General features: G+C 35.0%; 1 protein-coding gene across 1 annotated transcript; it reads left to right on the top strand.

Annotated features, from left to right (window-relative positions):
* Positions 1-1,618: 1,618 nt before the first annotated feature.
* LOC141680459 (uncharacterized) lies at positions 1,619-15,029 on the top strand. The gene is made up of 7 exons (XM_074486681.1): positions 1,619-1,743; positions 2,211-2,266; positions 2,443-4,205; positions 13,165-13,292; positions 13,362-13,811; positions 13,905-14,010; positions 14,391-15,029. The coding sequence occupies exons 1-7, from the start codon at positions 1,619-1,621 to the stop codon at positions 15,027-15,029; spliced, it is 3,267 nt and encodes a 1,088-aa protein (XP_074342782.1).
* Positions 15,030-25,586: the final 10,557 nt, after the last annotated feature.

Raw genomic sequence — 25,586 nt, 5'->3', positions numbered from 1 at the left:
TGCGAGGAGCTGAAATGAGCTGAAATGTTACTTTACAACACTGGGAAAAAACGGGGGGAGAAAAAAACGATTTGGGGGGAAACGAAAAATCAAACCAACGGATGAGATTGCAAGCTGGCTTTCATCTAACGGCCAATGCAGTTTCCTATAATATTGTTTTTTTATTAAAAGTAAAATAAGTGAAAATAATTTTTAAGAAACAACCATGTTAGATTTAGGTACAACAGTAGTGTCTAAATATGTGTAATTAGACGGCCTCTGTAACAACGGTTCTGTTAATATTTTGTTAATAATATTTTGATACAACAATTTTGATAATTTTATACGGATGAGTGTATTGTTAAAAATATGATCTTATACATTATATGTTCAATTAATTAATTTTATCCTACAAATCGAAATCTCGCAAATCATAAACCGAGTTAGTGATTCATCGACATGATGCAGTTATTCGGTTTTTTACCCGTATATCACACAATCCGAAATCTCGAAAATTCTAAACTGAGTTAGAGATTCATCGACTTGATGAATTAATCTGATTTTTTACCCGGAAATCACACAACCCGAAATCTCGAAAATCCTAAACCGAGTTAGTGATTCATCGACATGATGCAGTAATTCGGTTTTTTACCCGTATATCTCACAACCCGTAATCTTTTTAATATGAAAAACCGAGTTAGTGATTCATCGACATGATGCAGTACTTCAGTTTTTTTCCCGTATATCACACAACCCGAAATCTCACAAATCCTAAATCGAGTTAGAGATTCATCGACATGATGCAGTACTTCGGTTTTTTTCCCGTATATCACACAACCCGAAATCTCGCAAATCCTAATCCGAGTTAGTTATTCATCGACATGATGCAGTACTTCAGTTTTTTTCCCGTATATCACACAACCCGAAATCTCGCAAATCCTAAACCAAGTTAGAGATTCATTGACATGATGCAGTACTTCGGTTTTTTCCCGTATATCACACAACCCGAAATCTTGTAAATCCTAAACCGAGTTAGTGATTCATCGACATGATGCAGTACTTCGGTTTTTTTCCCGTATATCACACAACCCGAAATCTCACAAATCCTAAACCGAATTAGAGATTCATCGACATGATGCAGTACTTCGGTTTTTTCCCGTATATCACACAACCCAAAATCTTGCAAATCCTAAACCGAGTTAGTGATTCATCGACATGATGCAGTACTTCGGTTTTTTTCCCCGTATATCACCCAACCCGAAATCTCGCAAATTCTAAACCGAGAAAAAGATTCATCGACTTGATGAGTTAATCCGATTTTTACCCGGAAATCACACAACCCGAAATTTCGAAAATCCTAAACCGAGTTAGAGATTCATCGACTTGATGAATTAATCCGATTTTTAACCCGGAAATCACACAACCCGAAATTTCGAAAATCCTAAACCGAGTTAGAGATTCATCGACTTGATGAATTAATCCGATCTTTTACCCGAAAATCACACAACTCGAAATTTCAAAAATCCTAAACCGAGTTAGGGATTCATCGACTTGATGAATTAATCTGATCTTTTACCCGAAAATCACACAAACTGGTACTCAAAATTTAAGATAATATCACAGTCATTGAGCTTTAATTATGTCTGAACAACTGCATAGTGAAATTAGGTCATTCCTCGCTTATCATCTCATCGACTCTCTTACTCTCTTACTCTCTGCTTCATCACGGAGGCGGCTCCCTCCTTTTACTCACCTCCGTTATAGGTAATTTCACCTACTCAACCTCCGTTGTTTCTAGTGTTTCTGGTGTTTAAGACTTCGATTTTATATGTGAGCTCCTCCGTTTAGTAATTTGGGGACTATATTTTACTTGAATTTATGTGTGCTTTGGATACGTGTTTAAATTGTAGCTCAACTCATCTAGTTCAACTCATCTATAGTTTAATTTCTATTTAATTTGTAGCTCAACTAATCTAGGTCAACTAATCTATAGTTTAAATTCTGTTTAATTTTTAATTTTGTTTGTGTTTAATTTTTAGTTTAATTTGTGTTTAATTTGTAGCTGAACTCATTTAGATGTAGTTTAATTTGTGTTTTATAGTTGCAGTTTTTGTAGTTATGTTATGTTTTTGTAGCTCAATGTTCTCTGCTCAACTCATTTCAGTTTAATATAGTTGTTAGTTTTTGTAGTTATGTTATATTTTTGTAGTTCAATGTTATGTTTGTGTTAGATGGTTTTGCTTATCATTGCTCAATGTACATCTCTGCTCTGTTTTTGGAGTTGCAGGTTTGACCATATCATTGCTCTGTTATGTTAGTGTAGCTGCAGTTTTTGTAGTTGTGTCGTTTTGACCATGTCTCCAATAAAAGGATTCATCTTATTTGACCATGTCGTTTTTGTAGTTGTGTCATTTTGTAGTTGTGTCGTTTTGACCATATCATTGTGCCATTTCTCTTTTTCAGTCTGTTCAAGTCAAAAGATGGATAGATCATGGTTAAAAGCTGATAGAAGAACAAAAGAGTTTAAGAAAGGAGTGGACGATTTACTGATGTTTGTAATTGAGAACAGGTATAATGAAGACAAAGTAAGTTGTCCCTGCTTAAAGTGCGCACACAGAAAATCTTGGAAAGCTCGGATTGTTAAAAATCATCTTTTCCAATATGGCATTGATGAAACTTATACACGCTGGATATGGCACGGGGAGTCAAATCCGGTAGAAAGTCCTCCACAGGAGGAAAGTGACTCCTCTGGATCTGTTAACCAAGCGTACACCGGAATGGGTGAAGCTGACGAAGATGATGATGATTTCTCTTCAGATTCTTCAGATTTCATCAATCACGTGGAAGCTGAGCATGAACCACTTTATCCGGGTTGTGAGAATTACAGTAAGATGAAAGCTTTGGTTAAGTTATTCAACTTGAAGGTGAAGCATGGTATGTCTGATTCATGTTTTTCTGATGTTCTTTTATTGATTGGGTCTTTGCTTCCGGATGGCAACAATATCCCTTCTTCTTTCAATGAAGTAAATAAAACCTTATGTGTATTAGGAATGGGGTATGAGAAGATACATGCATGCTCGAATAATTGTCTCTTATATCGTGGGCAGATAGATGAAGATGAGACAACTTGTCGTATATGTAAGGCCTCTAGATGGAAATTGAATAAGAAAGGAGAAGAACAGGAAGGAGTCCCTGAAAAGGTTTTATGGTATTTTCCGTTAATACCAAGAATAAGAAATTTGTTCAACACACCTCAGATTGCAAAGGACATGACCTGGCACAAGACGGAGCAAGAACAGGATGGTAAACTGAGGCATCCGGCTGACTCGCAAACATGGAAAAATGTCGATCAAAAGTGGCCTGATTTTGCATCAGAGAGTAGGAACCTTCGGCTGGCTTTATCCTCCGATGGTTTCAATCCTTTTCATGGCAACCGTACTGAATATTCAAGTTGGCCTTTTTTGCTATCGGTTTACAACCTTCCACCTTGGCTCTGTATGAAAAGAAAGTACATTATGCTTTGCTTGTTAATATCAGGACCAACTGAGCCTGGAAATGATATCGACGTGTTCTTGCAAACACTTATAGAAGATCTACAAGAGTTGTGGCGCGGGAAACAAGTGTATGACGCATATAAACAAGAGACTTTCTTACTAAGGGGGATATTATTATGGACGATAACTGATTATCCGGCCTTGGGGAACTTGTCAGGAAATGTAATTAAAGGGTATAATGCTTGTACTGTTTGTGTTGACAACACAAAGGCTACTAGGCTTGTTCATTATCGGAAGACGGTGATTATGAGGCATAGGAGGTGGTTGCCTCGTCATCATCCGTATAGAAAGCAAAAATCAGCTTTTGATAACACTGTTGAGAAGGGTGTTGCTCCAATTCTGTTAACTGGTGAGCAAGTTCTTAGAAGAGTACATCATCTAAGGGACCATATCTTTGGTAAGACACAGCGCCAACCTCGATGGAAGAAAGGTGAAGCTCGACCAGTTTGGAAGAAGGTATCTATATTCTTCCAACTTGAGTATTGGAAGTTTTTGTCGGTGAGGCATGTTCTCGATGTGATGCACATCGAGAAAAATATATGTGAATCTTTGCTCGGAACTTTGCTAAATATTCCTGGAAAGACAAAAGATAGGGAGTCTGTCCGTCTTGATATGGCTGACATTGGAATAAGAACGGAGCTGAGGCCAAAAACTCCCATAAAGAAAGAGAAGGTACCTTTGGCTTTATAGAACTTATCAAATGCAGAAAAGAAGGTAGTTTGTGTTGGGTTTCGAAGGCATAAAACGCAGTGGATAAACATAAATAAAACAAAAATTTCGAAACCCAAAAATAGGATCCTAGTATAATTATGGGCAGATTATGGAGATAACGAATCATACCTTTCAAGAGCTTAACTTTCATAAACTCAACAGAGATCCTAGTTATCACGCTTTGTGTCTACCTCTCGGAGAAACACCTCTATGGTATCAACACGAGCACCTTCAAGAATGTCTTACGAAGTTGACTACGGAATGGATGTACTAGCCTCCTTCTTGATGATCTGAATTACCTCTGCCTCTCTTTGCTGCTAGGGTTTTCTCAAAAAACGTACACCCTCTTTAACCTATCATTATGTATTTATAATGGCTGATTAAAAAGGCCCATAACAGCAAAGCCCAACCCTAGTAGGTATTGGATTAAATAATAAAAACGAATTTCTATTATTTAATTAATAACTAAGTCATACTTAATTATTATGGGCAAAAACATTCCTTTTAATTCAAATTTATATTATCTCAATTAAGTCTTACTTAATTATAATAAAATTCAAATAATTATCAATTAATTTAAATCCATAATTTAAATTAACTATTCCATTAAGTGCTCTATTTGTGCGGCCCTATAGGCTATTATTTAATTGGCAATAATTTTATTCTCTAATAAAATTATAAATAATGAGCGGTATCTAGTAATACATCATTGTTACCCAATTAAACAATAATTAAATCATGATTAGATAAAACCTTTCGTGATTAATGTTTATCGTGTAATATAATCCCTTTAACCATACACATTATAGATTAAACTCGAGGCATGTATTTAGTCATCCTCTTCAACATTTAATCCGGGTTTACTTGATCCATGAGTAGATTATCGAGACAAATCATTATTTGAGCATGACCATGCTTTTATAATCTCACTCAATCAAGAGGCCAATAATATCTCTCCTAATTATAGGAGGGTTAAATACTTTATCTATCATTCATATTTCTCATACGACTCATGATATACCCGATGTCCACTTTTATCATCACCCGATCAAAAGTAACTTTTAATGTAGTCAAAGTATATTAATCCTCGTATAGAAATATAATGATTTCAAGTCAAAGGATCGTTAAACCATTATCACTGTGAGTCTTTCTTATGACTTTATTAAACATGAAGAATCTCACTTAGGGTCTGTCCAGTACCATGTACTCTTACATGTACCTATGTATTGACTTTAGTATCCCCGTACTTATAACCAATGAGACGTGGTTATCTTGTCAAACAACATACTAGTCTATCTATGTATTATTATTGTCCTATATAATAATACTCGACTAGGGACCTTTAATAATATGATATATTATATAATCTCAAGTTCAAGTCATGTACTTAAACTATACAATTTGTATCATGATTCTAAGGACATTTATTATGCTAACAAAATATCGCAGTAATTATGGTCATAATAAATACATTTATTGAATGATCAACTGACATAAAGATTATAAAAGAATAATGTATTGCCTTTAGGGCACCTACACTAACAATCTCCCACTTGCACTAGAGCCAATCACCCATATATCTAATACCCATGGAACTAGTGTGACCATCGTGCTTCTGCTGCGACAAGCCTTTGGTCAGTGGGTCTGCAATGTTATCATTTGTGTGCACTTTACATATGTGTATATCACCCCTTTCATTAATCTCTCGAATAAGGTGAAATCTCCTGAGTATATGTTTAGCCCGGGAGTGTGATCTAGGTTCTTTAGCCTGTGCAATGGCTCCATTATTATCGCAGTATAGATCAATGGGATCTGCGATCGATGGAACCACTCCCAAATCAGAAATGAACTTTCGAATCCAAACGGCCTCCTTAATTGCTTCACAAGCTGCAATGTACTCATCCTCCATTGTAGAATCAGCTACTATTTCTTGCTTTGAACTCTTCCAGCTTACAGCACCTCCGTTTAGATAAAACACAAAACCAGATTGTGATACAGTATCATCTCTGTCTGTTTGGAAACTTGCATCGGTGTAACCTTTTACAACGAGTTTCTCTTCTCCTCTATACACCAAAAATGAATCTTTAGTTCTTTTCAGGTACTTAAGAATATTCTTAACTGCCGTCCAGTGACCTTCACCCGGATTAGACTGGTATCTGCTCGTCATGCTCAAAGTATACGAGACATCTGGGCGAGTACATACCATTGCATACATGATAGATCCAATTGCTGAAGCATATGGAACTTTATTCATGTGGTCCTTCTCATCCAATGATTTCGGACACTGGTCCTTAGAGATCGTTATCCCTTGAGACATGGGGACATATCCCCTTTTTGTATTTTACATTCCAAAACGATGCAAAACCTTATCAATGTATGTGCTCTGACTTAGACCGATCATCCTTCTAGATCTTTCTCTATAGATCCTCATTCCCAGAATGTAGGATGCCTCTCCTAAGTCTTTAATGGAGAAATTGGTCCCTAACCAAGTCTTAACGGCCTTTAGAGAAGGTATGTCATTCCCCATTAGTAGTATATCATCAACATATAGTACTATGAATGCCACATAACACCCACTAACCTTCTTGTAAACACACAGTTCATCTTCGTTTTGAACAAAGCCATACTCTGTGACTATTTCATCAAAACGGATATTCCATCTCCTAGAGGATTGCTTCAATCCATAAATGGATCGACGCAATTTACATACCTTGCCAGCATTCCTTGGATCGACAAAACCCTCAGGTTGTGTCATGTACACATCCTCTTCAAGGCTTCCATTAAGTAAGGCTGTTTTGACATCCATTTGCCAGATTTCATAATCATGGAATGCTGCAATGGCAAGTAAAATCCTTATAGACTTGACCATAGCCACTGGTGAGAAAGTTTCATCATAGTCAATACCATGAATTTGTTTGAAACCTTTTGCAACCAGCCTAGCTTTATAGGTCTGAACATTTCCATCCATGCCCTTTTTCTTCTTAAAAACCCATTTGCACCCTATGGGTTTTACCCCTTCAGGTGGATCAACCAAAGTCCATACTTGGTTTTCGTACATGGAATCTATCTCGAATTTCATGGCTTCAAGCCATCTCTTAGAGTCTGGACTGTTCATAGCATCTTGGTATGTGAGAGGCTCATCTTCATCTATGAGCATCAAATCACCACACTGAGTTATGAGAAATCCATATCTCTCTGGCTCATGGCGAAATCTACCAGATCTACGAACAACCTGTGTTTGTTGAGCATTATCATTATTCTGCTCTTGTTCTGCTTCAGGTTCAATGCTATTTTGCGGTTCTCGATCTTCATCGAGATCTATAGTTCTCCCACTATTTCTTTTGGAAACAAAATCTCTTTCCATGAAGATAGCATCTCGAGCAATAAACACTTTCTGCTCAGAAGGACTATCAAAATAATATGCCTTTGTTTCATTAGGGTAACCTACAAAAATGCACTCTTCGGATTTAGGTCCAAGCTTGTCAGATTCTTGACGTTTCACAAACGCCTTACATCCCCAAACTTTCATAAAGTTCATTCCTGACCGTTTCTCCTTCCATATCTCATATGGAGTCCTTTGAACCTTCTTAGTAGGAACACGGTTAAGTGTGAAAGCCGCTGTTTCTAGAGCGTAACCCCAGAAACTAATTGGAAGATCTGCATGACTCATCATCGATCGCACCATGTCCAACAAGGTGCGATTTCTCCTCTCTGAAACTCCATTCCATTGAGGTGTTCCTGGCGGAGTGAGTTGTGATACAATACCACACTCTTTCAAATACTCTCTAAATTCGGTGCTAATGTATTCACCCCCACGATCGAATCATAAGATCTTAATACTTGCATCTCCGCCAATTTGCTTCTCTACTTCAACCTTGTATTCTTTAAATTTTTCAAAAGAATCGGATTTGTTCTTCAAAAGATATACATATCCATATCTACTGAAATCATCAGTAAATGTTATGAAGTAGTAGTAGCCTCCTCTAGCCATTACACGCATTGGGCCACATACATCACTATGTATTAGCTCCAGACGTTTAGTGGCCCTTTGACCCTTACCAGTGAAAGGGGCTTTAGTCATCTTTCCAAGCAAACAAGATTCGCATTCTTGGTATGATTCAAAATCAAACTTATCCAAGTATCCATCCTTATGTAATTTGGATATGCGTTTCTCATTTATGTGGCCTAGACGACAATGCCAGAGGTATGTTTGATTTGAGTCATTCATTTTAAGTCGTTTGTTTTCTATATTACAGACAGGGTTATCTATATCAAGAACATAGAAACCATTAAATAAACGCGCAACACCATAGGTTAAATCATTCAAAACAAAAGAGCAACTGTTGTTCTATATTGTAAACGAAAAACCTTTCTTGTCCAAAAAAGAAACATAAATAATGTTTCTGCGAATCGCAGGCACGTAAGAACAGTCTTCTAGTTCTAAAACAAGCCCATAGGGCATAGATAAATAATAAGTCCCTACAGTTAAAGCAGCAACTTTTGCTCCATTGCCTACTCTTAGGTCCACTTCTCCCTTAGCCAAAGTTCTACTTCTCTGCAGGCCCTGCACATTTATACAAATGTGAGAAGTACATCCAGTATCAAATACCCAAGATGTAGAAATAGACAAATTGACTTCTATAACATAAATACCTGATCCAGAAATCTGAACTGCTTTCTTTTTCTTCAGATCCTCCAAGTAAATTGGACAGTTTCTCTTCCAGTGACCATCTTTCTTACAGTAGTGACATTCACCCTTGGCCACACCACCTTTAAGCTTTAAAGCCTGTTTGGGACCTGACTTTGGCTTGGGTGTAGAATCAGATCCAATATTCTTCTTACCCTTCCATTTGCCCTTCCCTTTGGCCTTACCTTTATTTCCCACCATCAGTATGGGAGCAGGTTCAGCTGTCTTCATGTTGGTCTCATATGTTCTCAACATATGCAACTATTCAGTAGGCGTTTTGTCAAATTCATTCATATTGTAGTTCACAACAAACTGAGTGAATTTTTTGTTCAAAGAATTTATAATTAGGTCAATACCAGTTTCCGGACCAATCGGGAAACCCAAAGTTTCAAGGTACTCAATGTAACCAATCATCTTCAGAACATGTGGGCCAACTGGTTCACTCGCCCCTTGTTTGTAATTAAAAAGTGACTTACTCGTGTTGAACCTTTCTTGACGAGTTCGGCTTGCAAACATGCTTTGCAAGTGCTCATTGATAGTATATGCATCCATATGCATATGCTATCTGTGAAGCTCAGCACTCATAGTTGCCAACATAAGACATGCAACATCATTTGCATCATTTCGCATCCCTTGTTCGTGATGCTCGTTCATCAGCAGTAGCACCCTCAGGAAGGGGGCCTGAAGGAAGAATATCAATGACATGAAGCTTGCGCTCCTTCCTGAGGACAATCCTCAAATTCCTCTGCCAATCTAGGAAGTTGTTTCCTCCTGTCAGCTTGTCCTTCTCTAGGACTGAACGTACGGATAGTGTGTTTGTGTTGTTTGCCATTACTCAGTATCTACAATAATAAAAGTGCAAAATAAACATTAGATTGTCTGAGTTAAAATTTTATGTTCATATGATTATGATATATTCATAATATATCTCCCACTATTTTTTTATCAAATTAATAGCCCTAACTATTAATTCGGAAAGTATATCCCATAAATCTTTCTAGTGAGCCAAGATCCATATTTCATCATGCTCTAAGTCAACCACTGATATCCTTAAAACATGATTATTTAGGTAGAAAACAGTTGTCAATTATATCATATATAATTCTTTGATAATTTGGTGAACAACAATTGATCTTATCTATCTAATAGATTTTTAACCAAACTCTATGCTTCTAAGTTCAGAATAGTTGAATATAACCGTTTATATTCACCTTATTATCATGACTCAGTTAAGTTAGACCCAATGATACAACGTCCGAATATAACCGTTTATATTTGTCGCATTTCACCACGATAGATAGGAGTCCCCTGCCACTGACAGCCCTTCCCCTTATCGATCTAGGATTTAATGAGTGTTCATTCATTGGAAAACATATGATTAAAACTTAATATTTTTACTTAGGGATTTTTAATTTAGAACGATCATGATCCCATCATAAAGAGATTCCCAATTTTTCCTTGAATAAAATACTTCAAATCAATACTCGTCAATGGTTTGATTTCCAGGTAGTGGAGGAGTCACATCGGTCTCGCTTAAAACCCACAGCCTTACAAGTTCTATGAACCCGTTGTTGACAAAATCGCCCCATGTCAGAAATAAAGAAAATTTGTATTTTATTCCGTGTTTCATAAACACGAGAATCTCATGATCGTTTGTTGATTTTAAATCTTGAGTCATTACAGATTTTATCTTGTTTAAAGGCATGGCATGGGTGATGTATCTAATACATACATGCATTATTAATCTAATTAAAACATGCATTTTCTACTTTACACATACTATTTATACATCATATGAAAAGTGCGTAAAGTAAACGTGCAATAGTTATGGCCCAATCCTATGTGATCTTTTCAGGCTAATGAAAAGATCAAGGTCAATCTATGGTGTAAAAATAACTATTACATATGTCTTCTCTATTGCTTCCATTGTCTTCTTGGCCTACATAGGATACCTCCTTGTTCCCTTGTCCTTCTTGGATGTTACATTAAGAATTATACTAATGAACTTACAAAAGAACTCGAGTTACATTCGAGATAAAACAACTACAAATAGAAAACGACATGCAAGTCGTATTTATTACAATCCAAAAGAATAAACCATTACAACTAAGGTCTTAAGTCCATAATTATGCACCATGCTCAAGTAACCATTAAAGAACATTATAGATCATATAAAGATGACATACTATTTATCATTTATCATGATCCAATCAAGAATAATAAATAAGTAAAGCATATGTCATAAGCACAAATTAAAAAAAAAACCCTAAGCACGCGGATCGAGCCCCCCGATGGCGGAAATTTTTGCAAAATCAAGTATCAGAATACTAGCAAAACATGTATCAGAATACTATTCCAGAAGCATGTATCAGTATACACACGACCCATATCCCAGTTACCAAAAACATGTATCAGTATACATATTATAAGAGATTGCATACATATGAGTTATGGCAGATCTTAAACATACTGGTATCATCATATAGATCATTAACAGATTCATCATATCATTCATATAACATAACTGTTATCATGGCAGACTCATATAACATAACTGTTATCATGGCAGACTCATATAACATAACTGTTATCATGGCAGACTCATCACACATGCATACTTATAAAAATACAGTAAACACGTAACCAAATCAGCCCCTTATACACGTAGCTCTGATGTCATTGTAGGGTTCCGAAGGCATAAAACGCAGCGGATAAACATAAATAAAACAAAAATTTCGAAACCCAAAAACAGGATCCATGTATAATTATGGGCAGATTATGGAGATAACGAATCATACCTTTCAAGAGCTTAACTTTCACGAACTCAACGGAGATCCTAGCTATCACGCTTTGTGTCTACCTCTCGGAGAAACACCTCTATGGTATCCACACGAGCACCTTCAAGAACGTCTTACGAACTTGACTACAGAATGGATGTACTAGCCTCCTTCTTGACGATCTGAATTGCCTCAGCCTCTCTTTTCTGCTAGGGTTTTCTCAAAAACGTACACCCTATTTAACCTATCATTATGTATTTATAATGGCTGATTAAAAAGGCCCATAACAGCAAAGCCCAACCCTAGTAGGTATTGGATTAAATAATAAAAACGAATTTCTATTATTTAATTAATAACTAAGTCATACTTAATTATTATGGGCAAAAACATTCCTTTTAATTCAAATTTATATTATCTCAATTAAGTCTTACTTAATTATAATAAAATTCAAATAATCATCAATTAATTTAAATCCATAATTTAAATTAACTATTCCATTAAGTGCTCTATTTGTGCGACCCTATAGGCTATTATTTAATTGGCAATAATTTTATTCTCTAATAAAATTATAAACAATGAGCGGTATCTAGTAATACATCATTGTTACCCAATTAAACAATAATTAAATCGTGATTAGATAAAACCTTTCGTGATTAATGTTTTTCGTTTAATATAATCCTTTTAACCATACATATTATAGATTAAACTCGAGACATGTATTTAGTCATCCTCTTCAACATTTAATCCGGGTTTACTTGATCCATGAGTAGATTATCGACACAAATCATTATTTGAGCATGGCCATGCTTTTATAATCTCACTCAATCAAGAGGCCAATAATATCTCTCCTAATTATAGGAGGGTTAAATCCTTTATCTATCATTCATATTTCTCATACGACTCATGATATACCCGATGTCCACTTTTATCATCACCCGATCAAAAGTAACTTTTAATGTAGTCAAAGTATATTAATCCTCGTATAGAAATATAATGATTTCAAGTCAAAGGATCGTTACACCATTATCACTGTGAGTCTTTCTTATGACTTTATTAAACATGAAGAATCTCACTTTGGGTCTATCCAGTACCATGTACTCTCACATGTACCTATGTATTGACTTTAGTATCCCCATACTTATAACCAATGAGACGTGGTTATCTTGTCAAACAACATACTAGTCTATCTATGTATTATTATTGTCCTATATAATAATACTCGACTAGGGACCTTTAAGAATATGATATATTATATAATCTCAAGTTCAAGTCATGTACTTAAACTATACAATTTGTATCATGATTCTAAGGACATTTATTATGCTAACAAAATATCGCAGTAATTAAGGTCATAATAAATACATTTATTGAATGATCAACTGACATAAAGATTATAAAAGAATAATGTATTGCCTCTAGGGCACCTACACTAACAGTTTGCTCATCCTTTCTTCAGATGAAGTTACCGGATGGATTTTATTCAAATATCAAGAATCTTGTTAATATGGAAAAACTTCGGCTTGTTGGAATGAAATCTCATGATTGCCACACAATATTTCATCATTTGCTTCCAATTTCGATTCGGTCAGTACTACAAAAGCAAGTCAGGTGCACAATAATAAGGTTTTGCCTATTTTTCAAAGCAATTTGCAGTCTAGTCATCGATGTAGATAAATTGGAAAATATGCAATCTCAGTTGGTGAAAACATTATGCCAGCTAGAAAAACACTTTCCCCCTTCGTTTTTCGATGTGATGATCCATCTCTCAATTCATCTTGTGAGAGAGGTTAAGCTTTGCGGGCCAATCTTTCTTCGTTGGATGTATCTTTTCGAGAGATATATGAAGGCGTTTAAGGGATATGTACGCAACCCTGCTCATCCCGAAGGCTGTATTGCAGAGGCATATATTGCCGATGAGGTCGTTGAATGTTTGGTCAATTTTAAAGAAGCTACCATAGGTTTGCCAAAAAAGGGTAGGGATGAGCAAAATGGAATAACCAGACCTCTATCCGGTGCGACAATCATAAAGCCGAGCAACGAGGACTTGCAGCTTGCACACATATATTTTCTGCAAAATAGCAATGACATCAGGCCATATTTTGAGTAAGTTACTAACGTGTGTGTGTGTGTATTTTTTTATTCATTTATTTTCAGCCTTTTCATGATTCACTATTAAAGCAATTTTTTTACTTGTAGTGAACATATGGCATCTTTGATGGAAAGATACCCACAACATGAAAATGACCAAGTATGGCTAAAAAACAAGCAAAATGATCAATTCCCCGAATGGTTCAAGAAAAAGGTAAGATTTCTATTAGTCTTTTTATTACTACTTTTATGTCGTCCTAATTAAAATGTAAGTGACAACTAATATAGGAACTCAAAAAATTCCAATAACAATTTAAAACACAACCCTCTTTTTAATTACTAATTGTGCTGGACTTCCACATGATTTTTGAGCATGAGTCAAAAAAACCTAAATCCAAGTACAAGTATGATCTGCATATTTATATAGTCCTTGCTTAAGGATTTATCGGTATAGGAGGGTATAAAATATATCTTTAATATTGGAGTTCATTTCATTTACTTTAAAAGTAGCTTAATTATAAGTATACACTCAAACTCCATATTATAATATTATAATTATATTATAACTAGTATAAATAATATGTTTTTGGACAGATTGAAACAGAATTGCTCCATGATCATAATGGCATAACTGATGATATAAGGTGGATTGCAGAAGGGCCTAACAAGAATGTTCCTACATTCAACGGTTATAGAATCAACGGTGTTAGTTATAGCACCAAGGATCGCGATGATAATCGACAAGTCCAGTGTAGTGGTGTTTCCGTTGTTGCTGATACATTGATGCTTGTTGAAAAAGATAACACTGTTGAACATACTGCACAAACCTATTACGGAGTTATAACAAGTATATGGGAGTTAGACTATAATAAATTCAGGGTCCCTATATTTCTTTGTAATTGGGTAGATATTAACAAAGGGGTAAAGGTCGATGACTTGGGATTTATATTGGTTAATTTGAACAAATTAGGATTTGTAAATGATCCTTTCGTGCTAGGAAAACATGTTAAGCAAGTTTGCTACATTGATGATCCTCTTGAGAAATTCTGGTCTGTGGTGTTAAAGCTACCAGAAAAGAACTTTCATGACCACTCTGATGAGGAAAATGATGGCTCTGTAGAAATAGAACTTGAGAATGAGCTACAAAAGCCCCTGTTCCCAAATGTTGATGAACATGATGATGAAAATGCTAGTTATATGCGAGAGGAAGAAGAATGGATTCAGCTTCCATGATGGTAATATATAGGATTATTTATACAGCTTTGAATCCTTTTACTACTCACTTGTCTTTTTCTTATAGGTGAAACTCACATTATATATCTAGATGTACTTCTGCTCAACCCCTTGATGAGATTACTTTTGCCGTGGTAAAATCATCATCTAGTTGACTTTGAGTTTGTTTGGTTATAATAGATGATGATTTTATCATAGCAAAAATAATCATTCGGCGGACAAACACATAGGAATATTATGGCTTACTTGGAGACAGGAGGCCGGCCGGAGATATGTTTATTATTGCAAATGATAAAATTATACAATTTGTGGTATCAAACTTCTAGTCCTTAAGGGTAATGTTATGTTTTCTATATATGCAGATTTACTTGGCGTCGATCCTAACACAAGTCCTTCAAAACTGTGGCTAAGCAGCATGCAACTTAGCAAAGCCAAGCCACGAGAACTGTCTACCCATTTTCATTTTAACATTCATTGTTGTTTGTGGAAGTCTTTGTCGAAACAGCTCTGTTTGAGTTCCAATTTGATTTGAATTTCTTGTCCAATTCATGTACTGATTACTAAATTTATTGATGTGGTTTGCTACTCTGTTCGAATTGGTTTATAATTCCGCTTTGACCATTTCTAGTTTGCTGTTGGTTGGTTAATCTATGGACTGGATTTTGGTGGTATGTTGGTGTTTGGTTTGTGTAACTGGGATGTGACATATACAAGTCATTTTTGTTTTTCTCTCTTCATTAAACAGACAACAGTTTATTATGACAATATCCTAAACCGTCTTCTAAACGTGAAATTCAAACAACCATATCGTAAACTGTTGTATGAAACACATTATTCCACGGTATCAATAACCATTGTCTATGAAGTTTGTATTAGATAATGGTATTTAAACTCTGTTGTCTGATATTCAGTAAAACGTTGGTTTCTATAAACTATTGTCTAACTTGCACAACATTTTTTCCAAACACCATCGTCTTATGATGAAAATGAATTTATATACACACAACATGTGGACACCATTGTTGTAAAGCGTTCTAAATAATAGAGCCTCAAAGAACTGTTGTGTCAATATATCAAAGCATGCAACTTAGACAATAGTGTATAGAATCAGCTATAACCGTTATTAAACGATAACCAGGACAACTGTTTTTTAATTACAAAGAAAAGCCCGTTGTTTCTATTTTCGGGATGACGGGTTTCTTCTCAACCGTTGTCTGATAACAGTTGTAGGAGACTAAATTTCTTATAGTGATGTCAAACAACTGGATAAGTTGGTCAAAGACTCTGTGAAAATTATAAGAAGTGATAATGACACTGATTTCAAGAATATGATTATGGAAGAGTTCTGCAAAGACCATGGAATAAAGCAGAAATTTTCTGCTCCTAGAACTCCACAACAAAATGGAGTTGTTGAAAGAAAGAATAGAACTCTTATTGAAGCTGCACGAACTATGCTTGATGAAGCAAAGTTACCAGCCTACTTTTCGGCTGAAGCTGTGCAGACTACTTATTTTACTCAGAATGCAACACATATCAACAAGCATGGAAAGACACCATATGATATGGTGAAGAAAAAGAAGCCAAATCTGAAGTACTTTCATGTATTTGGATGCAAGTGTTTTGTTCTTAAGACTCATCCTGAACAGCTATCCAAATTTGATCTAAAAGCTGATGAAGGAATTTTTGTTGGATATCCACCTTCCACAAAAGCCTTCAGAGTCTACAATTTAAGAACAAGGGTTGTCATGTAATCTATCAATGTCTCTTTTGATGATAAGAAGATTACTGTAATAACCCCAATTTTTGGAAATTTTTGAAACCCTTATGAATAGTGATTTTGCAGATTATGCTGAATAAGAAAACTTTTCATGCCACACTATGTAGGGGTTCTTTTATTGATCTTCTGGGATATTATTAGTACTCTATGTGGTATATAAGTGTATATAAAGATCGTCAGAATCCAAATCCGAACACTTTGATTTTTCCCGGAAATCTACCAGATACAGAAAGAATTGAGTATAAGGTAACAGAATAAAAAGGATTTAAATTCAAGAATTATGAGAGAGGATCATAAAAGGAATATAATGTATTGAGAAAGGTTAAGGAAACCTAAGAAATAAGATCCCGGGTATGATCCCTCAAACGAGAAATGAGAACGAAAGTTAAGCGAACCGTATAACAGATCAGCGGTCATTAGGCAAACAATTAGGAAGTTAATCAAGGAGGTTAGGGATGATGAGGTCATCCAACCAATAAGAAGAGGGCAAGTAAGGGATGATGACATCATAAGCATGACATAAGCATGATATAAGGGGAAGGAGTTGTGGTTGATTTAAAACCACACAAAGTTCAAGGTTAGAAAGGTAATTAACCAAAAAACAAAACAAAAACAAGCAAGCTAGGCAAAACAAATCAAAAACACAAGATCATTTCATTCTCTTCATCTTGCTCTCGGCTTTTCTTCTTTTCTAAAGGAAGAAAAATCAAAATCCTAGTTCCAAGCATTGTAAAATCACAAGGTAATTATCTAAGGTTCCTTGTACATAGATATGGATATCCTATAAGTTTAAGCTTCTAATTCCTTCACAATCTCTTCCAATAAATCAAGGAAGAAGATGGTGAATAGTAACCTTCAAGAAATAACTTTGGTTTTCTTGATCAAGGCTTCCATGGGCATTCCAAGGATCTTTCATTGATTAAAAGCTTTAAGGAAGGTATATCATCTCCAAACCCTAGCTTTACTTTGTATATTAGGATGATTTTGGTTGTTATGGTAAAAGAGTAGCTTAATGCTTGTAGGTTTAGAGTTTGGGTTGGAGTTGTAGTGAATTGAATGTTGAAACTTGTTGATTAGTAAAGGACTTAAGTATAGTTTTAAATTCATGATTGAGAATAACATAAATTGGAGAACTTGAGGTTTTGGGGGCTGTTGTAGTGTGATATGGATGGATTTTGGTTGTATGAATGAATTGGGATTGATTGGTGGTTGAATTGGTTAGGTAAAATTTTAGGAAATCGCGTAAACATAGTCGTCGTAATGCCCGATTTACCGTAGACTATTTTTGTTCTTAACATCAGAACCCTTGAACTCACTGTTAGGTTTTTACCATTGCCATTTTTAGATAGTTCATGTTACGAGCTTCATTTTGATATGTAGTTCATTTGATTCCGATGTACGGTTTAGGAGAAATGGCCGTTTTAAGTAATGACGTTTCGCGAACGAATCATTACCCCTCGCCTTACTTTGAAACCTTGGTTAAGGACCTTAAATGACTAATTGGGGTAAGAAACAATTATGTAAAGTGGATTAGGCAGTTGGTAAGGTACTCACGAAAGAATCGCCTTAAAACCCTTAATGGTTAATTTATTTAAAAATGGTGGAGCCGAGGGTACTCGAGCGACTTAAGTAAATCGTTAAGCGCGAAAGCGAACGTTTGGACTCTAAATGGTTAAAGTCTAGTTTCTTAAGCGACCGGGGTTTGATTCCGACTTATGTTGTTGTTTATAGGTTATCGGACCCACTCTAACCTTAAGTCTATCCGGGAGCACTCAGGCAAGTTTTCCACCCGTATAACTATTGTTGTGATGTATATGTGTATATGCATGATCTTGCGATAAATGCATATTTGTTATTAGCAAATTCTTGCGATATATTGTAGCATGTGATATGGTATATATGCATGCCTGTTTCATATTCTTGATTTATATATCTGTTGGTTCAAATGCTTATAGTTGCATAATACCTATGCTAGAGATAAGCGGTATTTGAGTTTACCCTTAGTATAGGGGATCAAAAGGTGAACATATTTCTAAACCGGGAGTCGATGTTCCCGAGTATATTATATATATATATGTATGAATAGTTTTCAAAACTATTAATCGAATAAGGTTTATTCGATAACTTTATATTATTTAATGAATATTATTTGAATATTCATTCGAGGACTTATGACTCTGTTTATTATATTTAATGATTATTAATTGGATATTCATTTGAGGACGTATGACTCACTTTATTTTATTTAATGAATATTATTTATAATATTCATTCGAGGTATTATGACTCCGCTTAGTATTTAATAATATTCTTTATTTTATTAAAGAATAATGTTCGATAATCAAACTTATTTTCGATTATTTAAATAAAGATTATACTTTCGTATAAGTATATCTTTGGTTATTTAATATCCATTTCAAGTATGAGTTTTAAAACTTCTACTTCAATTATTTTTGTAAATATTATTCTTTATGGGAATATTATTTAAATAATAATATTCAGATATTTTCTAAATATATTGGGACTGATTTATTTTAATAAATCAGCAATACTCCAAACATTCTTAAAAATGTTTTCGAGTCTTCAAAATGATTTTTAAAGTTAGAGTGGACCCCAAAACTCATTTTTATATTTAAGATCTTCCTTTCAAAGGGGATTTAAATACTCGCTCAAAACCTGGGGGATCCAGCTCTGTGGTGTATTTTACATTCGTAACGTGGTTGCTGTTTTGAGAAAACAATTTGATTACTTGCCCAACATTCGGGAAGTAAGTTCATCTAATTGAGTCGGCATAAGCGAAAGGCCGGGGTACGGTCTATCAAAGTGTAAGTGGCTGGGTGGCAGTCCATCAACGCGTAAGAGGCCGGGTGGCGGTCCAGCACAAGATCCTTATGTGGCCAGGGTGATGACCGGTGGGGGATTCATCCATCTACTAGTAGAAAAGGTTACTTATTGGTATCTTTGCCTGATCAGCAAGATATCGGGTTTATGCCAAAATTCTTTTCTTTCCAAATTCATTGGATATTACAACTCTGTTCATACTTTACATGACAGAGATTTTCAGGAAATGTATGAGATATATATATATATATATATATATATATATATATGGATATATATAAGGACTTAATAAAGTATCTCGTAACTTCATTATTTATAATGATATTTCAAAGATTGAATCTATTCAAGTCTTATCTTGTAGTCTCATCTGGGTGATGAACTTTGAAACTGATTATAACTTGAACGGTGGTAGTTCAAGTAGTATTCGGATATAAGTATATTGGAGTATCTTGTAACTTCATCTTTTAAACTTATATCTAGTAAATGATTATCTTATGCATGACAAAGATTTTCAGAAAAACATTGAGACAAAGTTAGATATATGAGATCACCTTGCAACGATATTTTTTATACAATTATAAACTGGAACTCTGTGTATATTATGCATGGAAGAGGACTTCCAAGATTTTGAAAAGTATATATGCATATATACTGATTATTTTGCGACTTGGTCACGTTAAGATATCAACTTGGTCCATTTCTTTTGACCAAGACTTCCATGAGTACTATGAGAAGGCTCATATATTGTTAATCATTATACATATTATTTTGGTGGGCTTGCTATTCACCCTTGCTTTCTTCTTTCATCACACAACAACAGATAGAAAAGATGAACAGGACCAAGCTCCCAATGCGCGAGCGGATAGGAAACGTTCCGTAGTTTCTTATAGGCGTTGATGTCGCTGTAGCTGAGGTAGGAACTACCAATAGGCTAGGATTTTAACTTTTGATGTACCAGATTATGTATATTTATGAATTATAATAATGGCAAAGAAATGTAAATCTATTCAGAAACCCTTTTAAGGTGTAATGGCATAAAATTTTGGAATAAAATGACTCGTGTTATTTTTGGATATTCATCTCTGAGACTATAACTTGTGGTGTGTGTGTTTATTGTGGGGTCACAGTACAGAGTAGTTGATTGTTTATTTAGATTGGGTGTTATTAAGGAAAATGGAACTCGTGACAACCCGGATCCCCGACCCCGGATTTGGGGGTGTTACAATTACTAGACTTGAAGATTTCAATGATCATGATCAGCTGAGATTTGAGAATGAAATTTTATATTCTGATAGTCTAAATCCTGATATTGCAAACTTTGATGGGTTAAACTCTGATGTTATTGAAACTGTGGTGACTACGCCAAAGGAAAATGCACCTGTGCAGGGGGAGCATATTGAAGATCCAACCACATATCAAGAAGCATCAGAACCTAGAACAGGCTCTTCAAGTTCTGATGAGCCAAGTTCTGATAATTTTGGAAACTCAAATTCTGATTCATCAAGCTCTGATGGGCCAAGTTCTGATAATTCTGGAAACTCAAATTCTGAAGGATCAAACTCAGAGAGCATGATTTCAGGGGGAGCATCAGAAAATGTTGATGGAGATAGCATGGATCATGGGGGAGCATCCAGTTCTAGAGATAACCTTCCATCTGCAAGGAAGTGGACTAAAGCACATATACCTGACTTGATTATTGGAGATCCTGAAGAAGGTATTAGAACTAGAACAACAACATCAAATGAATGTCTCTATCATTCTTTTCTTTCTCAGGCTGAACCAAAGAAAGTGGAAGAAGCTTTTCAAGATGCTGATTGGGTGCAAGCAATGCAGGAAGATTTAAATGAATTTGAAAGAAATAAAGTCTGGACCCTAGTGCCAAGACCAAAGAACAGATCTGTTGTTGGTACAAAGTGGGTGTTCAGAAACAAAACTGATAGTTATGGCATATTCATAAGAAATAAAGCAAGGCTGGTTGCAAAAGGATACTCTCAATAGGAGGGAATTGATTATGATGAAACATTTGAACCAGTTGCTAGATTGGAAGCCATAAGGATATTTTTGGCTTATGCTGCTCACAAAAAGTTTACAGTCTTTCAAATGGATGTAAAAAGTGCTTTTCTTAATGGAGAATTGGAAGAAGAAATATATGTTGAACAAACTCCAGGTTTTGTAGATTCAAAATTTCCTAATCATGTCTACAGACTTGATAAAGCACTTTATGGCCTTAAGCAAGCTCCAAGAGCATGGTATGAGACATTAGCTCAGTTTCTTCTGGAAAGTGGATTTAACAGAGGGACTATTGATAAAACCTTATTCTATCTCAACCGTGGAAAGGACTTACTTTTGGTGCAGATATATGTTGATGATATCATTTTTGGTTCTACAAATGACAGACTTTGTAAAAGGTTTGCCAAGCTAATGCAGTCCAGATATCAAATGAGTATGATTGGAGAACTTAGCTATTTTCTGGGCCTTCAAGTCAAGCAGAATGAAGAAGAAACTTTTATTTGTCAATCTAAGTACACCAAAAATTTGTTGAAGAAATTTGGAATGTAACACTGTTTAAGTGCATCCACTCCTATGGCCACAGCAACAAAATTGGATAAGGATACTTGTACATCAGTAGATATTACTGATTACAGAGGTATGATTGGCTCACTACTCTATCTAACTGCAAGTAGACCTGATATTATGTATACTACCTGTCTTTGTGCAAGATTTCAAGCAGATCCAAGAGAGCCTCACTTAACAGCTGTGAAAAGAATTTTCAAGTACCTTAAGGGTACAGCTGATCTAGGACTGTGGTATCCTAGGGAATCAGACTTTAAGCTAATAGGTTACTCAGATGCAGATTTTGTAGGGTGCAAACTTGACAAGAAAAGCACAAGTGGAAGCTGCCAATTTCTTGGAGGCAGATTAGTTTCTTGGTTTAGCAAGAAACAAAAGTCAATTTCCACATCAACTGCAGAAGCAGAGTACATTGCTGCAGGAAGCTATTGTGCACAAATTCTTTGGATGAAGAATCAGTTACTGGATTATGGGTTAGAATTTTCTAAAATCCCTATTTACTGTGATAATCAAAGTGCTATTGCTATGACAAGTAATCCAATTCAGTACTCAATGACAAAGCACATCAGCATTAGGTACCACTTCATAAGGGAACATATGATGGAAGGTACAGTGGAATTACATTTTGTTCCAACAGATCAACAACTAGCAGATATCTTCACAAAACCACTGTGCGAAGCCACTTTTATATGATTGGTAAATGAACTTGGAATGGTTTCAGGTTCTTTTACTAAATCTGTTTAGTTTATGTTCTGATACATCAGACTTTATGATCAGTATTAATAGATATTACTATCTTTGTGTAATCTGTGCTTAAATTGAAATTTACCTAAGTGCTAATTATTTTCTGATGTGAATTTCTAAACTCTGATAGTGATATGAATGTTTTTGTGACTATTCAATCCAATGAGGAGAACTTTGCTAGATGCTGACCTAGTAGTCTCTAATATACTAAAGATCCCATATTTGAAGTAATTGTTTATGTGGAAATCTTTTAACACAAGAAAATTCTGATATTGAGCTTGGTTAGGTTTACTTTGTGTATCTTATTACTAAGTCAAAAACTAGAATAATGCTTCTTATATGTTAAGTTCTGATGTTAGTAAATCTTATGGATGTACTAAGTGCTGATAAGCCTCACTTATCAAAAGAGAAAGTAAAGAAAATAAATAAATATCAGGTACTCCTTTGAGATCTAGAGAAAAATGTATGTGGAATGCAAGACCCAAGTGCATTGCTGGTATTAAGTAATATGCATTAGAAAAGCAAAATAAAATTTTCTTGGTGACTTTTCACATTCTCTTATTATTTGAGAAATACTTTGATAATAGCATAAATTTTGATAAGCAGTCGTGACTCACTTACACTGAGAAGCCACTGTAAAAAGGAATTTCAAAAGATGCATAAAATGAGCACAAAACAGTTGAGGTGGATTCATGCATGACCTCATTCTATAGTAGACTTCAGACTAATGACATATTTTGAGCACAGTTCTTAGTTATGCCTTATTTCTAAGATGTACTGAAGTGAATCAGACTATACTCTCTCTCTGATATTTAGCTTAATGCACACACTTACACTCCATATAAATGATGAAAATTATTATGGTGATCAATGTTGTTTTAGATGAACAGTTTAAGTGTCAATTGCATAAATTCTGAGGACAAGTTCTGATAGAAGTTCTAATGATTAAGTTCTGTTAAAACCATATCAGTATTTGTGTGAAGAATTACATAAATAAACATTCACTTTTTGAGTAAAGGAGCCATATTCTGATGACTTTTAAATTCTGATAATAATCAAGTTCCGATACTGACGTGGCAGCATTTATTTCCTTGATTTATTTTTAAGTCAATACTTGAACGGTTATATTTTATCAGAATATTGGTCTATGTGAGATAAAGACATTAATAATCATTTGTTTAGTGGGAACAGTTTTTTTTTTTGAAAAACTGCATATGCATAGTAATCATTACTTATTTCCCGTGCCCATTATTTTTGTCTTAACTACTGCATGGCTGACAGGTGTATAGTCTGTTCCTCTTCTCAATAACTGCTGTCAAGTGGAGCGTGTATAAGTAAAAGAGAGAAAATATTTTGAATCTTTCATTTACTTTTGTATTCTATACTCTCTTTTTTTTTCTTATTTTCTCACATTCTCTGACGGTTTTTTATACAGACATTTTATCAAACACCTTTCAGGCACTCTAAATTCTAACTCATTTTCAATGGCACCCAAGGATATAATCTTTAATGGAGCAAAGTTTGTCCCCAACAACTATGCTGCCATTCTCACTAAGAGTGAAGCTCCTTCAGAACTTCATTTTATTCAGGATTTCTTATCTCATAGTGAAATTGGGTTCGCTTTGACGCAACCATCCTATTTATCTGGAACTCAAGTTTTGACGTTTTGGCGTACAGGACTTTATGATGATGGTGGTAAGAATGGGACTCCAAGTATCATGTTTACTGCACAGGAGGTTGAGTATGTTGTTACTCCGGTAACAGTTCGAAAAGCTTTACACCTACCTGAAAACTGTCAATACAGTTCTGTTGTTGAGGAGCCATTGCTACAACAAATGATGGCTAATCTTGGGTATGAACTGAGTTTGGCTAAGTTGGGTCAACTCAAATGCCCATATATTCGAAAGGAATGGAGCTTCTTCTTCGATTGTATCACGAAGATGTTTGCCAACAAGTGCTCAAATTTTGATGCCATTCCCATTCTGACACAATAAATTGGGTATGCACTCTTAAACCAATCTCATTTTGATTATGCACAGACTGTGTTATGTTTTATAGGTGATAGAATGAAAGAATTTAGGAATGTAGTTTACTTTGCTAGGTTCTATCAGTTAATCTACAGTCATTGTACTTCAGATGAACCACAATTAGCATGTGAACTGTTACGTCCCAATAAGTTTGTAGAAGGGGGGTTGAATACAAACTATACCATTTAATCGAATTTAATGCGGAATAAAAAATGAAACAAAATTCAAGTTAAATAAAACTATTATTAAACTTGAAAGGTGTTACAACAATGGTATCCATTACACGGGATTAATCTCAAATAAATTATCACAAATCTAGAATAAATTTGACATGAACTTTTTCTATTTTTTCAATAAAAAGATCAAATGCTAAAAGCAATTTGACATTGAGTTCTAGGGATTTTGATCCGCTAGATAGTTACACAAGAACAAGCAAATGATTTCTAGTGGTTTAGATTTAACTATAAATGCTAGAAATTAATGTTCTTGAATTTAACAGGTGAAGATGAAAAGTTTCTGCTACTCTGTTCTGTTTGTTCTTGAGTAGTTGAGTGTATTCAATATATGTCTTGATTGTTTGCTGCTGTTGACATTTAT

The sequence above is a fragment of the Apium graveolens genome, chromosome 8 (genome assembly GCF_009905375.1).
Source record: "Apium graveolens cultivar Ventura chromosome 8, ASM990537v1, whole genome shotgun sequence".
Taxonomy (NCBI): Eukaryota; Viridiplantae; Streptophyta; class Magnoliopsida; order Apiales; family Apiaceae; genus Apium; species Apium graveolens.
The sequence above is the reverse complement of the archived record's forward strand: the minus strand, read 5'-3'. Positions and strand labels throughout refer to the sequence as shown.

What these genes read in the sequence shown, in the direction of transcription:
- LOC141680459 (XM_074486681.1), top strand. Translation starts at nt 1,619, where the DNA reads ATGTCTGAACAACTGCATAGTGAAATTAGGTCATTCCTCGCTTATCAT. An exon ending in CTCCCATAAAGAAAGAGAAG is followed by an intron (nt 4,206 to 13,164) that starts GTACCTTTGGCT and finishes TCCTTTCTTCAG; the next exon opens with ATGAAGTTACCGGATGGATT. An exon ending in TTGCTTCCAATTTCGATTCG is followed by an intron (nt 13,293 to 13,361) that starts GTCAGTACTACA and finishes AGCAATTTGCAG; the next exon opens with TCTAGTCATCGATGTAGATA.